At 36.2% G+C, this 17,770-nt stretch overlaps 1 protein-coding gene across 6 annotated transcripts in view; it reads left to right on the forward strand.

Moving 5' to 3' along the window:
* The window catches only part of USP15 (ubiquitin specific peptidase 15), a 70,158-nt gene that overhangs the window by 39,786 nt on the left and 12,602 nt on the right, over positions 1-17,770 (forward strand). For 3 of the 6 annotated variants that reach the window (XR_012042687.1, XR_012042689.1, XM_072862649.1), the window contains exons 7-8: positions 2,042-2,125; positions 8,816-8,960. Coding sequence is in view for 3 of the 6 variants with exons in the window: in XM_072862649.1 (XP_072718750.1) it covers positions 2,042-2,125; positions 8,816-8,960 (229 nt within the window). In the remaining 3 variants the exon portion in view is untranslated. The other 3 variants (XR_012042692.1, XM_072862674.1, XM_072862665.1) reach the window with 3 other exon arrangements.

Below are 17,770 nucleotides of genomic sequence, written 5' to 3' on the forward strand. Positions count from 1 at the left end.
TGTATTCTTTGGACATCTTTCTGTGGTGTTTTTAACACCACAGTAACATTAATACATACTGAAGTTAGTATACTACTAAAAGGATATTTACTTGTCTTAGAACCTTGCATTTAAAACATAATTGAGTTTTTGTTGCACATTTGATTACTCATTTTGTCTTGGGAGATTCCTAAGTCATTGCAGTTGTTTTACGAGTAGATACTTTTGGTCATTCTTTGTGTACGAGTTTAAAGGCAGAACTGAAGTATGGCAATACATTCAGCATTAGCTCTTACTGTCTTTTCAGGGTTTTTTATTATCCTTGTTTTGATCTTATTTTTTTGTTTTAAATGATGGGGAGGATTTCTGCCAATGGTGTTACAAAGTTTTCCCACAAATATTGAAATGCATTAAAAGCTGTAAGAGCTGTGAATGAATTCTGTTCTTCTCTGTACACAGGATTTAGTAATGTAAGCAACCGTAAGCAAACAGAAAGGCTGCACACTTCAGAGTAGTAGGAATATCTTACTGTTTTACCTGTTATTATAACTTTGTATTTGATAGCAAATGCTATCAAACTACTGATTGTCATCTTCTCTAAGAAACAAATCAACTTATTTTTAGTTTTTGGTGGAAACCAGACCTTTATTTATGTAGCTTATTCTGGTTTCTTTTAATTTTATAGACAACAATTATACATTGTGTTTTTAAATTTAAAGCTGTATTGCATTTGAATTTGGTTTAAATTATATAAAAGCTTCAAATTTGTTTTGAAAAGTTCAATTTCAGTTCAAAATGACTCAGTTCAAATAGCTTCTAAAATGATTACATGTATGAATGTGCATAATTTAACTTTTGTCTGGAATTTAAGTAAGGTTAAACTGACTTCAATTTTATATCTTTCTTGTGGACGCAGTCTGTGTATTTTACTTCTTTGAAGATAATGTTCAAAGAAGAGGATTTAGATTGATAAAGGAAGGCTACAGGAAAGCTTTATGAATGTTGGTCAGAATACTTTAAAAATTAAATAACATTTTCTTCACATAGTGATACAGCTTTTCTTTTGGAAAAGATTCATTAATAAAAAGTTGAAAATAAATGTGAAAATATACTCTGGAAAATTCCCTGTGTAAAAATGTTTGTCTCCTTGCAGAGTTTAGTTCTTGAAAGGTGCTTAAAAAAATCCTGAGCATGCAGAATTTCTTCTCTTAATACTGTGATATGTATTTCAAAGTTTTCCAATGATAGCTGGAGCTTTTTGCAAACCAGTTGGAGTTGCAAAGGGCCCGCAAAAACATTAAGGTGCCTAAATTCCTTTGAGTATTCAGAGCCTTTTCCATGGTTATCTGTAAGATTTGATCAGAAAAAGAAAAATACACTGCAAGATAGATGTATATTGTATTTAATTGTTATGTTCAGAGGGTCTTTGTGATTAAAATGATCACTATTCTTATATTTTAAAATAGTCTTAAACAATGGGGATGAGTGATAATGCTATTACTCTTGGCAAAAAAGGTTTTTAAAGGTTATTTAGTATTGTGCATAATATCCTGGAATTTTTTAACAATATTAATAAGACAATTCTAATTAAATGGTTTCATGCTGCTATTAAATTAACCTTGAAGTATGTATCTTAATTGTTTTTGTATCTCGTCTCAACATCCATTTATGGTCAAATGAAAAATTTATAAAATTTCCGTGTTAGAAACTTTATATTCTAGGTTTTAGAACATCAAAATATCTATAGTCATACTATAAACTGAAAACAATTTTTTTTTTTAGCACAGTGGACTGTGATTTTTTTTGTTTGTTTGCTTTTTGTTTTTAATAGCTCTGTTTCTTCAACATGATATGAAAGTTTGAAGTACTGTGAAGCATTTCAAGTTGTAAAAGATGGATTTTGAGGGCTGCATGTCCTGGGTATTTTTAGTGCTTTGCCTGCTTTTTAAAAAATATTCCTTTTCCGTGCTTGTTTGTATGCATTGTTCATTTGTTAGCATTCTTTCATAGTTTTTAATATCTCAGCATTTTTATCTAATTTATCATTTTCATATTTTTAAAGGTCCCCAGGTGCATCAAATTTTTCAACTTTACCAAAGATCTCTCCATCTCTATCAAATAATTATAACAACATGAACAACAGAAAGTAAGCAATATACCTTAAAACATTATTTAATTTAATCGCCCCACTGTGACATAAACAAATGTTGATGTTTTATAACTTCTAGCTTAAGGATTTTGATTTGTTTTGCGATATTTGGATTGTGAATTGTTACTGGTCACTATATCATAGTGTAGGTATTGTAAAGCATGATATCAGGAAATGAAACGCAGTTAAAGACGTTTGGTAACTCTTAGTCCTCAGTAGAATAGACACTAAAAAGAATGTTGAGCATTGTATGAAAATATATAAAGACTTCATTTAGAGTTTATCATGCTAAAAATACATTGTTGTTGTTGTTATCCTGCCTGAATTTAGATGGACAACAAAAAAAGTATAAACTACTTACATTTATGGTGGTCAGGGTTTCCCTTATTTATTGATGCTAAGGTTTTATAGCAGCATATGTGATATCACACATTGATTTGAGACCACTACAGCTGAATTGTTTTAACTATAATGGTTGTCATAGTGATTATAGCCATTGATTAATTATCAGCAACTTAACTTCTATGTCTTAGTGCTAGAAGATTTGAGAGATCACTCTGATAGGTGTTCTTGAATATTACATGAGCAGAGGCTTAGTAAAAGAGGCTTCTCACTTTTAAGGGTTTTCTCCTTTATATTCCAAATCAGAAGTTTAATAAAGAATGTGATAAAACTCTAAAAGAAGAGCTTTCATATTGCAGTGGCCAACTTTGTGTGTAATCTTTTTTTGTTGTACACAACTGTAAAAAAAGTTGGTGAATATAGAAAAACATGGAATTATTTCACTTTAACAGATAATGGAGCATCTTTCAAATGCTTGAAACCAGAGAGCACTCATCTTTAATGCAAGCTGGGGGAAATTGAAGAGGCTTATTCTTACAATTCATTCAAATTTAAAATATTTTTCCAAACATGCATTTTGTGATCAAACATGAAGATGTTAAATATTTAAAAGGTGACATAAATATTAAATATCTTATACAATATCTTCCAGTTAAATACTGCATTTATCAGAAGTGATTTTTCCTAAGGGGTGAAGTGTCACTTGTGCTTCTACCAATTGTGAGTAGCCCCAACTCTCAGTGTTAAACAGTTGAAATCCATGTATTTAACTGCAGTCTATTGTACTCTGTGTGTGAATGTGTAGTAAATAAAACGTATATTGTATCTATGATTGTGTGAAAAATTACTTGACCAGAGCTGAGCCTCCAGCTGAGAATTAATCTCTCCTTCCCCCATTGCATATGCAAAAGACAATTGTAATGCCAAAACCAAAGCTTAACAGTTACTTTTTCCTAGGGAGCCACCATTTTAAATCAAGCCAGCAAGGCTTTTTTCTTTTTTTCTTTTTTTTTCTTTTTTTTTTTTTTTTAGTGTTAGCTTCACCCTAGTGGTGCTGTTATTTTTAGGAAGCATTTATGAAACCTGTTGCCAGCTCTTGCAGCTTTTAAAGATAGTTTCTTCACTTGCTTTAGCTAATTTTATTTTTATTTCTTTTTTTATTTTGGAGCCAAAATGGGAGCTTTTAGAACTTAAGGTAAAATTCTGGGGTTGCTTATTGGTTTTTGTTGTTTTTTTTTTTAATTTGAGGATTTTCAACAGAAGTATGTGTTTAAAAGGAAGTGATATAAAATTCAGATTTGATAAGGAATTGGTCCTTTGAAGTGCCTAAACTATAACTTAAACATTTGTAAATCAGATAGTAGGTACATGCTCTCTATAGTGTTATGAAATACCAGCCATTTTTCTCTTGTAACTCAAAACACTGTATATCTGGATGTTATGTAAGGCAGATATTCAGTGCAGAAGTGTATGGTTTTTCTTACAATGCAATAATCCAATTATGATGAGTTTAAAATAAATATTTTAAAAAATCACAAATTTATAATTCAGTACAATATATAATACAGAAGAATCTTTAGCAGTACTTCTGTCAGAATACATGTTCAAGATTAACTAGTTCAGTGATAGAGAAGTCATATCCATTAATACACTAAGTACTTTAAAGTACATACTGTTGCATTAAGAATTTTTGGCTTCAAAAAGGTAAATGGGAAGATATATCTCTGTGTTTAATTGTATTATATCATTCTGGGTTAAGATCAGTTTCTTCCTATGTTCTACGCTTCTCACAAATACCTCCTTGTCTAAGAAAGCACTTCTTTTCCATTAATTAATGCTATCTTCTTTTCATTACTTTCTTATTTAACTACTTAATGCCAGCTTTGCCTGGGATTTATTTTCATGTTTCTGCCTTATTGTCTCTTACATTGCACGTTATCTTCAGTACAATAGCGAAATTACACATTTGTGGCTTTCCAGGATCCATTGGCACCTCCATATGGACATGAGATGCTGTGACTCTAAAAGAAATGCCAACATTTGTTTTGAAGATAATTTTAGCTGACAAAGCTGATTTGTAAAGCAGAAAAAGCAAACAACAGGTTGTGTGTAGTAATAGTCATAAATGGTAGTTGTTGCAAGCCTATTTTTGCAATTATTATAGCTTGGCTGTAGAGTACAAATTATGTTAAAACTCTGAAAAGTATCATGTTTCTTTATATGGTACACATTTCTGTAATACTTGTCTAACCCAGGATGTGTTCTGAGTAATAGTAAGCCTCAAATTGGTAAATATTTAATTGTATGTTGAGCTAGCCATACGTTAGATAATAGAAATAGCTTGTGCAATTTTTATCAGGTCCAAAACCTTCATTTCTGTAAATGTAAGTTTGCATTTGATGGAATGGAGGATTCCAAATAATTGATCATTGATGTTCTTTTGCCTTTACAGGTGATCTTGTTGAAAGAATAACATAGGAGGATTAGCATAATATGTGTTAGTGGATTCAGAAGAGCAGGGAGACACACGCATCATTTAGGTCTTACTGTAATTTCTGTTTATTGCTGTTATAAAGCAATACATTTCATGTCACATATGGTATTTTTTAAATTATGTGGGGAGGGGATTAAAAACAGTGGAACAGGGATTTTGCTTGGGGAATTAAGTGAAAAGTTGTTTTGTTTTCTTCATTTGTAACCATTGTTTCAGGCTCCTAAAATGACTTGCTTCATCATTCAGTAGTGTCAGCTTGTCAGAAGATGGACAGCTGGCAGCTTTGTTCACATGCTTGGTATATTTCAATATGCTTATTTCAAGAAGTATAAATGTTAATTACATCACCTGTAGAAACAGTTTCTTATGTTGCACCTGACACATAGGCAAGTATTATGAGGAAGGTAGTTGTTTTTTTTTTAACTTTATTTAAATAGATTATGATGTTATCTTTTGCTCTCCAGACGATGATCATGAACAATAACAAAGACAGTAGTCTTTGTGTAGTGACATGGGCCTCTCCTGCTGCTTCAGGCATCTCTAAAAATTGATGGAACCCGATTACGGGTTTGTTAAAGTGGCTGGTCACAAAAACACATTGGCAGTGCATTAAAGTGGTTGAAATATTATGGAGCTCAGTAAGTGTTCCAAACTTTTAATTTTCTGGGCTCATTCTTGCAACTCAAATTCCTTTTGCAGCACCTGTTGTTGGTATATGGCACTCCACTGTCAAACTGGGTCCTTTCCAAAGCTAGTGATGCTTTTCCAAACTTCTCTGTTCCAAATCCACACTTCCCAGAACTCCAGCTACACAATGAGTGCTCTGGGTTCATCATCATCTGAAAGCTGCTTTGAGATTTAAAGGACAGGATACAGACAGTACCTATAAGTCATTTCAAATATGGCACATGCAACTCAAAATTTATAGATTTACAGGTAATAAAATCTCATTCAGAAACCTTCCGTTACCATTTTCACTACTTCAGGAACTCTGTCTAGCTGTTCAAGGGTCTGAAGATAGTTTCATTTTTTCAAGTCTTGCCTTGTATTTTGAGCAGCAATTCCTTCTAAGAGCCATCAGTGTTTTCTTTCTGTTATTGCCCTTACTTGACCACCCCATTCTAATACTATCCCTCTGCTTTTCCATGCAGTGTTCTTTCATTAAAGGCAACTTTCTAAAGGTCTTGCAGGAAAAGCAGATGGAGGTTGGGGACGCACTATCACAAGTTACTTTTTCTAGGGCATTTCTGTTTGAATGAAGTTTATGTAGGCTTACCTTGCATCTTTACTTGCTTTCCATTGTTAGCCATGTACTACTGACTGTTAGTAATACTTTATTTTTTGTGCAGTCTCAAAAGCATGGAAAGCAGAGGCACAATGTAATTTAAATACAAATAATTCTTCCAGGAAAGATGAAGTTTGCAGACTGATAAAGCTTAGAAGTGATATCTCCTAGTCTCCTGCACATAGTAGGCACTGTATTTTGCGGGATATGTTTTGATAAAATATCACAGAACCCTGAAAGAAAAATACATGAATAGGCCTGACTCACGGGATGAGTATGGTAACCATGTTCTCCATACCCCTCAAATGTGTTTCTGGGGGCCAGTACAGAAGATGAAAGAGCTCAGAAATGGCTTTCCCTTTTGAGAAGTAAACTCTGACAGTTTGTCCCTTAGAGCAAACCAACACTGGGGATCTATCTGCATTACTTTATCTTGAATTAAATTATCATGATGTTACTCAGCTAATTTGAGGAAATCTTTCACGTGAATGCACTATAGCCAAAAGACACCAATTGCATTTCCTGGCTTTCTAGTATCCCTCCTAAGGTGGCCGTTCATGAAGGGGGGAATGCTGCAGAGAAGGAAAAAGAAGGGGAGTGAAAATCCTCAGGAAAATTACATTCAATCTGTTTATTACCCCTACCTCTCCTAAATTTCCAAAAGAGATTTCTCTTCTGTTAACCATGTGAAAAGTGTAATCTTTGAGTCAGGTGAGGAAAGCAGTAGGAAGCAAGCAGGGCTGAAAGTAGAAGCTTCTTGTGTACCCTGTACGTGTGCATTTCTATTGCTGCTGTGCACTGTTGAGCTGGGTCAAGGGGTTGGTTATATTGTGGAGGTTGCATTAGCACCAATGGCAAGCCTGTGCTTTTTCTTCCTGGGGGAACTAAGGCTTGCCAGCTTAAGGGAATTGGGGTTGATTGCAGTAGCTGGACTGCAGCTGCAAAGGGAGTTGGAAGGTAATTTTCCCTTGGGATCTCTCATGCATGAGTGAACAAGGGACTAATGGTAGGGAAGGGTTGACCACAGAAGCAAGCTTGAAGGGTATGTGGGCCCTGGAGTTCAAAAAGTATGTGTAAACTAGGGTGAAGCATTTAAGTTAGGATTAAGCTGAACGGGCAAAACTAACTCTACAGGGTTTTTTCATGGAGAATGACCAGTAAATGCAATGCCACTTAGCTAGTTTGGGGGCAAGCCAGAGAGCAGAGAAAATGCATGTGTATGGAAAAGGGAAGGACTGATAGGAAAGTCAACTATTAAAAAGAAATGATCAAATGTAGAAGTTTGAGAACAGCAGCTTTATGGACAGTGGAGCTATAAACTGCACAGATTTCTGAGGCCATCGAAAGAGGGTGAAATTTTCTTCCCCTTCTGTTTGAAATTTCCAATAACTCTTGTGATGAAAACAAAACAACTGTTATTCATGAAAAGTGAGTAATTGTGCACTGAGGGGACAGTTAGAATGCAGTTGAATGTAAGGAGCATGATAGTGTTCAGGAATAATGGCTGGAGTGTTACCATTGGGCACTTGCATCCTCAGACTTTTACAATTGTAAATCTCAATTATTTTTATCAGGATTTATACTTTGCACTACGTATTTTTCCTTGTCATTCTTAGCAATTGACTTTCAAATTTTTGTTCAAGTTGCTTCTAATGTGAATAATGCTTAGTGACTGCAGAAATACTCTTGAACTTTAGCCAGAGCTACTGTCATGCAGATTTCATTATGATCAGTGCCTGACATAGTTTAAGAAAGAGTTTAACCTTTCTGGTTGGTTGTTTTTTATAACATCTGTAATATTACAGAGCATCCTCTTACAAGATTCTTTTGCCTTTTTAGTGTTCTTGGATATGCTTACTTTACTGTTTTGAGAGTTATTCTATATTTAGTATTTGCATTATTTCATCTGGAAACAAATTGCTTTAACTCTTACCATTTTACCTATTTCAGTCTTCTCCAGTTTCTCCGAACAGATGCATCATAGAGATTTTATAATGAAGTTGTTACAAGGCATTTTGCGCATTCTTTTACCTCTCAAGGCTTTCCTGCATTTGCATGCTGGATTGTGCTGTCCTAGCAGGGAAGCTATAAATAGACTTTCTGATGCAGTGAGGCAGCTATGCCACAGTGGCCTTGGAAATCTCAGCTTTCACCTGTAACTCTGCATTCCCATTCCCACCAACCTCACTCTTGCAGTAGCAGGATGCAAAAGGGACGTAAATGATTGATTGCTGCTGGTGGTGTCTAAAGTCTGAGTGTATTAAATTTGATGGAGCAATGAAGAATAGAGTAAGCTGTGAAGCTGCTCCTATCAAAAAGGGGTAGGGATATAATAATTACAGTTATTGCAGTACATTAGATTTTGGTTGTTTGCACAGGTGACTTTTAAATTGAAATTGATGTTATTACCAAAGTTAAATACTACTGTAAAATCCTTTCTTGTTCACAGAAGTTTTACATTTAACATTTAACATTTTTAATCGTTTAAGTTTATAGAGTACTTGTATGTATTAAAGTACTGTACAGTACCTGTTTACATTGTGAAAGATGTTTTGGTTTTTTACAGTGTGAAAAATTCAAACTATTGTCTCCCATCATATACTGCTTATAAGAATTATGATTATTCAGAGCCAGGAAGACACAATGAGCAGCCAGGCCTGTGTGGCCTGAGTAACTTGGGGAATACATGTTTCATGAATTCAGCAATTCAGGTACGTACTTTAGAATAAAATGAGCTTGTCTTATTACTTGGAAATTAATATCTTGTTATATTTTGTCATGATTGGAAACTAATGTTAAGAGACTCCATTAAGTATCAAGATAGGATTAAAAGTGAGGAAATAATACATCTATATTGGTATACTAGAAAAGTTGATTTATATAGCTGCATTCATTGTTTCCCCTGTTTTTGCACAGTGATCAATGTCAGAAAGAGATTTGAGCAGCATTTTACATGAGTGAACCCTTAAGTGGAATTCTTTGTTTTTTGTAATGATCGCCATGCATGCATGTCACAAAAAATACTCTTTCATGTTGAGATGCACTTGAGTACAGATTGTAGTGCTGGAGTGTCAAAAAGTAGATGACCGGTGGATTACTGGGCCTTTATTTCTAACTAATTATCATATACTTTAAGTGCACAGGTTAACATGCAGGGAACCTTTGAACATATTTCCCTTTGACCTTTCCCCTTTGAATAGCTGCTGTTTTGTGGATGAGATATTTTACAGGAATGTAATAGCTTGTTTCATTGCTATGATTCAATAGAAATACTAGTATACGTAGTATTACTCTTACTAAGACAAAAAAACCTTAGTCCTTTTACTTTTAAGTGGAAGCTGCAATGGTAGATTAATTAATGATCAGAAAGAACTAGTAGTTTAATTTGGTTTTGTTTAGTTCTGGAACTTGTGTTTTGTCATCAAAGCAGTCTTATGTCAAAAAGCTGTGAAGTGTATTTAAGTTCTTGTTCACATTTTTTTCCTGCTAAGTATAAAGATACTAGATCTTAACAAAGCACACTTCAGAGTTAATCTCCTTTGTCATCACAAGGGTTCCCGACTTATGTTTGTGATTTCTTTGGGTGAAATTTAAAAAAAAAAAAATAAAATAAAAAAAAAAAAAATTAATTCCTTCTTTAGCCTGTTCAGGAGAAAAAGTAGTTTCAGATACATTTGTAAGCTAAGTTTATGAAGTTGTTGAAATTTGTTCAAAAGAAGAAATATTCCAGAGTTTCATAGTCTGTGCAGATTTTCTATCCCTTCTTTGAATATAGAATCAGAGAATAATTTGGGTTAGAAGGGACCCCAGAAGGATCATGGTGCCACCTCCTGTTTGTGTCCATTACACTAGTCCTGTCACTGTGCACTTCTGAGAAGAGTCTGGCTCCACTCCTCTGTAGCCTCCCATTAGGTAGCTGCAGACAGCCATGAGCTCTCCCCTTAGTCTTGTCTTCTTCAGGTTGAACAAATGCATACAGCTCTCAACCTTTCCTTGTATGTTGTTCTCCAGTCCCCCAACCATGTTGGTGGCCTTCCTCCACTCTTTCTTACGCTGGGAAGACCTCAACAGGACAGTACTCCAGCAGCAGTCTCACAAATGCCAAATAAAGGGGAAGACTTGCTTCCCTTTGCCTCTGGCTACTATTGCTAATACAGCCCAGCTTGCAATTGGCCACCTTTCCCACAGGGATGCACTGCTGGCTCTTCCACATTTCCACAGAAAAGGACCACTGGGTCATATTATGCAAAACTGCTTTCTAGGCAGTCAGCCCCCAGCCTGTGGTGGTATATGGGGTTATTCTATGGTTATTCCATACATATTTATATAAGGCATCCATACAATTCAATTTATTCTTGTTTCTAAAAACGTTTTCATGAGGATACTTGAAGAGAAGTTGAACAGTACAGGAAGTAATTCAAATTTTTTTTTAGCGTGCTGCACAAAAGATGGCTAAACTGAAAGGGGGAGGAACACACATTTTGCAGTGTCCGTTCTAGATAAAAATGCTATATGTAATCTCTCTTGATTACTGAATTGCATTATTATGCTGTTGTAAAGAAAAAAAAATATTTTTCTGTCTAGTGCATGAACCAGAATTGTCTTTTAAAAGTTGAATTAAAAGAATATTCTTAGTACATAGTGAAGTATTTTTTTTTATGATGGTACACTGTTAGTCAGGCTAGACTGATTAAAAACAAGGATAATTTTGATTACTTATTCAAACCTTTGCTAAACTGGTATACATGAATTTGCATATATGTAGATTTAAAAGTAACCTTTTAGGTGAGAATTATAAACATGGGTTATTGCCTTTAGGAATCTTATAAAGCTTAACAAACTTATTACCGTTCACATCAGTATCCCATTGTGTTAACTGGATCTAATTCTGAGGTCTGCGTTCTAAATCATGTCAGCTTTGACTTAATTGCTTTTCAGTTATATCTAGGGAATCAAGTGTTCAAATAAGTTCTGAGAAACTGTAGTGTACATTAATAAATACAATTTTGCTGATTCACAACACAGTGCTCTGGGTAAGAAAATTAGGTGTTTATTGAGGAGTGCAGCTTTTAGTTTGGCATGGTACCTTTAGTATGTCCTTGATGGTGTGTTTTTTCAAATGTATTATTTGGCAGCTTTCTTAGCAAGGAAGTGTAAAGTATCTTTCAGTTCCGCCTACTGTATCTCTCAAAGAAAGTATTGTTCAGAGTTTAATGTTATCTAAGAAATCCATGAAGGCGCTTTTTAGCGAAAGTATGACATGTTCTTAACACACTAAGGTCTCACAGACTGCAAGTTCTACTGTCTTCCTCTTGTCACCGCTTAACTTCTACTTTTTTCAAATTACACTGAAAGCATACATTTCACTGTACTAATTTGCCATTAATTTCACCTCCTACTGTTATTGGAGTAACATTGGATTATTCTGGCTAGAGATGTAATGCCTATGGCCAAAGCACTCTGAACACATTTGATCTTGTCTAATCGCGGAAGCAACAAAGGGATAGGCCCGGATGGTATGCGGATGGCAGACTAGGGAATTCTGCTTGGGAATATTGGATGCTCTAGGCTTTGACCTGGATGGTGGAGCAGAGTGCACCCTCAGCAAGATTAGAAATGACACACATCTGGAACAAGGGATTGATACACCAGATTCAGAGGGACCTCAGCAGGCTGGAGAAATGGGCAGGCAGGAACCTCATGAAGTTCAATCAAAGGAAATGCAAAGGCCTGCATCTGGGGAGGAATAACCCCAGGCACCAGTACACACTGCGGTGGAGTGGGGCAGGTGATGGGATGGAAAGCAGCTTGGCAGAGAAGCACCTGGGGTCCTGCTGGACAAAAAGCTGAACATGAGCCAGCAATGTGTCCTTGTGGCCAAGGCAGCCAACAGGTCCTGGGCTGCATTGAGAAGAGTATTGCCAGCAGTCTGAGAGAGGTGATCCTTCCCCTCCACTCAGCACTGTCAAGACAGCCCTGGAGTGCTGGGTTCACTTCTGGTCTCCCCAGTACCAGACAGACAGGGATAGATTGGAGCAAGTCCAGTGAGAGGCCACAAAGGTGATCAAGGGATTGCAGCATCTGACCTATGGGGAGAGGCTGAGAGAGCTGGGACTGTTCAGCCTGGAGAAGAGAAGGCCCCAGAGCAATTTTATTCCTGGGGGGGGAGAGTAAAGAAAACTGAGCCAAATTCTTCTCAGTGGTGCCCGCTGAAAGGACAGGAGGCAATGGGCACAAACTGAAGCACAGGCAATTCTATTTAAATATAAGAAATTTTGTTTTACAGTGAGGGTTATCAAACAGTGGAATAGGTTTTCCAGGGAGGCTGTGGAGCCTCCGTCCTTGGAGATGCTCAAAACCTGACTGGACACAATCCCAAGTAACCTGTTCTAGGTGACCCTTCTTTGAGCAGGTGGGTTGGACTACACAATCTCCATAGGTGCCTTCCAACCTCAACTATTCTGTGATTCTCTGGTCTGCTTTGGTTACCTACTCTAGCTTATTTACCTTCTTAAGGTGTCTTACTTCACAGTTATGTCAACATAGCATTGTTTATCAGGATAATTCTGTTTTCTTTAAACAAAATAGTTTACTCTAGAGTTTTAGACTCTGAAATAGTTTCCAGTTCCATTCATGTTCTATTCCAAAAGCTCTGCTTCGATCCCTTCCATTCAGTCAGTGCTGAGTGTAATCAATGTAGCTTTCTTCAACAGAAGGAGAGTTTAGTTTATCCACTCTCCTGCTGATTACCACTTTTCTCGGATCTTCGTCCTTCCCAGAGGGCATTGAGGCCCCTTAGTGTTCATGTAAGAGCCATTTCTGCTTCAGAAACCACTTCATTTCTCAGACAGCTTCTCTTTGCTCTCGCCTCATGTGCAGTGAAGATGGTTTGCATCAGAACTGTTATCAGTGTCCCTTGAAGAAGAGGGCCAGTTCCTTGCACATCTTGCTCTCCAGAGTCTGACAAACTTGCCAGTTCCTTGAACATCTTGCTCTCCAGAGTCTGACAAACTTGTCTGAAGGTTTTTGCCCTGTAACCATACTAGGTAGAAATGTGATAATCCTGACAGTTTCTTAAATTTTGTTGCAAGTTCATGAACAGTTCTTCAATCTATAGGTAAGGTTAGGCTTGCCCCTTCATCCTTCTAAGTGATTATTGTAAAGAGACCTTTGCTTTTCCAAGTAGGGGCTTTCAGTGTTACAAAGCTCAAGACAACTAGAGGAGAGATGGTGAAGAGACAGGTAAGATCCTCTGTGGTACCACAGACAGTTGCAAGCTGAGTAGGAGTAAGGCCAAGAAGGTTAAGATACCATTTTATTTCTCCCAAGTGCTGTTGTCTTATCACTGTTTCTTATTTTAAAAAGCAATAATTCAATATTATTTCATATTTTGGTTGTATTGGAGATTTTCTTTCTTAAGATTTTTCAGATTCTTTTGAGGGGGTATTCCATGTATCTAATTTTAATTTACTTCAGTGCTAACACCTAAGGCTTGATTTTTATTATTAACGCCTAAATGTCTGCTTTTGCAGATCTGAGCATTAAATAAAACAGGAAATACAAAAGGGAGCTTGTGGACTTTATGAAAACATTATTATGAATGCTTGAACCCATATCAAGCGAAAAGAGTATTTGGCAAGTAGATGCTTTATTCACATTTACTTATGTACACAGCTATGTTCTAAGCTGAAAAAAAATAAGAAAAACAATCTTCTAAAGCATTTCTGTGCTGCCACCTGTGGATGTTTCCTAAGTATTGCTTTGCCCTTTTGGTGGGATACTAGTGATTAGAGCTCTGTGGGAAATTTTTTTTTTTTTCTTTTGCAATGAAAACCTGAGAGTTCACAAAGCTTTTCATTTTGTGATTCAAAAATAGGAGAAGAATGAAAGTAAATGTTTTAATTAAAAACACTTTTTTTTCCCCACACTTTCATTTTTACGTATTTTTTCCATCAGTGTGATTATATATACTTAACTTTTGAACAACAGCTGTTGAGAGCTTTGCAGTGGGGTATTTCAGCAGTTTTCTTTCTTCAGAAAGCTGATTAATATTCCCTCTACAGTTACTTATGGCTGTGAGTTTATCCAGACAAAACATAACATCTTTCACCAAAACCTGAAATGATTAAGTTTTTAGTGCTCTGTTTCAGTTGCCATAGGCATATGGAGTTTGGGTTAAGGGGTGCATTAGCTGAGCGCTTTTCACCACATCTGACACTAAGCACTTCAGACAAAAGTAGGATAGACAGGTGTAAAGTAACTCACTTTTTCTCCTATTACTTGGATCTTTCTTTCAGTCAGTCAGCTCTTGCCCTTTAATTAGAAGGCTGAAATATTAAATTTCAATGTCCCTTGCATAAAACTGTTATTAAGTAGGACAGCTGAAGAACCATGATACTTACAGGAACACTCAATTTTTAGCTCAATTTCATGATCTTATTGTCTGCTTCTCATTTCCCCAGTTCACTGGCATAATAGGTAGTGATGTTTTCTTTGCTTTGAATTTTATTTTTATCATTATTTCTATGTAATATTCCTTATGGGATGTGAATAAATGTTTCCTCATTACCTTAAGATCATGGGATAATTTGGGTTAGAAGGAACTTTCTAGTGCAGCGTCCTGCTCAAAGGAAGGTCGGCTCTGAGGTCAGACCAGGTTGCCCAGGGCTTTATCCAGTTGGGTCTTGAAAACCTCCAAGAAGGCTGCACAGCCTCTCAGCTCCTCTGCTTGACTGTTCTTAAAGTGAAAACTTTTTTCCGTATATCTTTAACCTCTCTTGTTTCAACATGCCCATTGTTTCTTGTCATCCCGCTATGCACCACTGTGAAGAGCCTGGTTCCATCTTCCCCTTAACTTCGCTGTAGGTACTAGAAGGCTGCTGTTGGGTCTCTGAAACAGTCTCTTCTGCAGGCTGAACAAGCCCCAATGCTTCAGCCTTTTCTCACAGGGCGAGTGCTCCCATGCTCCCTCTTTCTTCATTCATTTTATTTTATTTTTATCAATTAAACAATCAGAGTCCTTGCAAACTCTTTCATCAGAGTTTTCCCATACTTAAATTATGTGGATTTAGAGAAGTATGACATGACTATTTTTATTATTATTTTTCTACCTATATGAAGGTTTCATAGGACAAGTAGACTTGCTAATAAGATCATAGTCTAGTATTGGAATTACAGTATTCCAGTGAGGCTACAGCATTGAGTGATATATAGATAGATATATAGATATATATATAAGCCACTAAAAGTAAAGATTATTCATTGTCCATTTTCCTGGGCATCTTTGCTTAGGGACATGGTAGAGTGGTGGTCTTGGTAGTGCTAGGTTTACAGTTGGACTCGATGATCTTATAGGTCTTTTCCAACCTATATGATTCTGTGATTCTGTAATGCCTCTCACACCCTACTAGTTACAGCTATGCTTTCTAAACAGTATGTGTCTTTACAGGTGATTAGGTCTCCTTTTTGACTCAATAGTTTAAAATTCTTCCAGGGTGTTTGTATGCATGTATATGTACATCAGCAATGCATGCGGTGCTGCATAATACAGTTGATGCACAAATTGTATGAAGCATTGTTTTGTCCAGTCGCATTGTTTGTCTAATTTTCTTGGAGGTTGATTATGATCCCTTGATACTGATTACATAAATAGTTGTTATCCACAGATTGCTCTGCTACAGAAAAATCTTTTTTTTTCCAATTAATATGTAACATGGAACTATAATTTCAGTGTTAACCTTTGTCATGCTGAAGACTGATCCTTCTCTTCTGTTGTTTGTCTCATAGTTGGTCTTGGAGTTTCTACGTTCTGTTCCATCTTTTCCCATGATCATTTAGCTAAACAACCAGTTTGGGTTCAGAGACTGAGCACTTTACAGAAGTTTCATTGGTTAAAGGAAACTTGTGGAGACTGCAGTACCTGAAATGAAGTGCCATTCTGTTACCTCTTTAGTTCACAAACCTTTTTCTGTAGTTTTACTGTATTTGTTTAGCTTTTTTGGTTTCTATATATTACTTGTTAGTTTACCTATGTCTGTGTTTTAAAACAAACAAACAAAAAAACCAAAGCCACTAGATTGAACAGTGCACATAAATCTGGTGACTTTGCTGTGTAGTAGATTGTCTTGCTTCTAATTGTTGAGGTTTTTTATTGATGCTTTCCATAAGGCTTCCTTGATAACCTACAACATATCACATCATGAGAAAATAAGAATGTAGGCTTCCTTTCAGATTGGCTTGTGGATGCCTTTTCCCCTGTGACTTTAATCATGATCTTAAATAGTTCTCCGTTGTCAACCTTTTCAAGAAGTAAACATGTTTGTAATTATTTAGCTTTGTCAGTTATGTTGAAAAGATCAGTGGGTATGTGGCCAACTGTATTAGTTCCTTTAGCAGCTACTCTTTCAAAAGTTGTGGCACCTGGTATTTTAGAAAAGTTGTCAGCTCTGTATCTCAGAAGTTGCCATGTTCAGATAGATACTTCTGCATTCCAGTACTACCGTCAGTGTCATCTTATGTTGGAATGTGGAAATTGTTATAAGGAAAAAGGGAAATAATCTGTAGTAATCTTCCCGACTTATACATACAAATATAAATTAATATTCTGAGAAAGTGACAAAACTAATTTATCAGGTAAAAACTAGATAAAGATAAATCAGTTTTTTGGTGAAACAACACACTGTCAGCACATTGCGTAGTGCTTGACTAAGAACCTATAGAAAAATTTACTATTTTTGCATTATTTAGTTCCTTGTTCTGGACATTCCTCACACTAAGCTGATCAGCTGAACTGATTTGATCTCCTAAACTGGCCCAAAAATAATCCAGGAGAAAAATGAGGAGGAAAAATAGTTTTTTGACAGGTTAGTGAGATGAATATATTTATTGTGCAATCAGATGAGGATCAGCAGAGAAGGGGCAGGACTCCTTTGGCCAGCAGGATTTGTCACATCACTCAGATTGAACGTGCAATTTCACCTAAAGTGTAGTTTTATTTATAGTTAGTTTAGCGTGGTTTGCACTGTATTGTTTCTGGGTATCCGGTGGAACTTGGTAGTCCATCCATTCATTTACATTGATGCTAAAAATAATCTTTTGAAAACTCTGATCACTTCGGTATGGATTTGAGAGACCAACTGTTTTTCCTCTTAGCTGCGTGGATCAGTTCAGAACTGACAGCATGGATCTGTGAGGTTGCAGGGGCTTGGGATCACCACTACTAGGAATAAAAGCTCTTTGCCATGTAGCAAGAGAAAAATGAGCTTTCTTCAAAAAGTGTCCAAAAGGGTCTGTAATATCAGGATTTTTTTGCAGTGTTGACAGCTCATTCAGGCTTTAGGTGAGGAGGGAGAGAAAGGAAGGAGTATGATATGAGCGTGAAACTCGGCTGTCTACAGCATATGACTGGTTTTGCCTTATCATATTACACAGGTATGATAGGCAGAAATAGGAATAACTTTTTTTGCCCTGCTCAATTAAGTTGTAATTCTTCCAGTCTCAATTGTTGCATCTTACGCAGTAG

This window comes from Ciconia boyciana, chromosome 1 (genome assembly GCF_034638445.1).
Source record: "Ciconia boyciana chromosome 1, ASM3463844v1, whole genome shotgun sequence".
Taxonomy (NCBI): Eukaryota; Metazoa; Chordata; class Aves; order Ciconiiformes; family Ciconiidae; genus Ciconia; species Ciconia boyciana.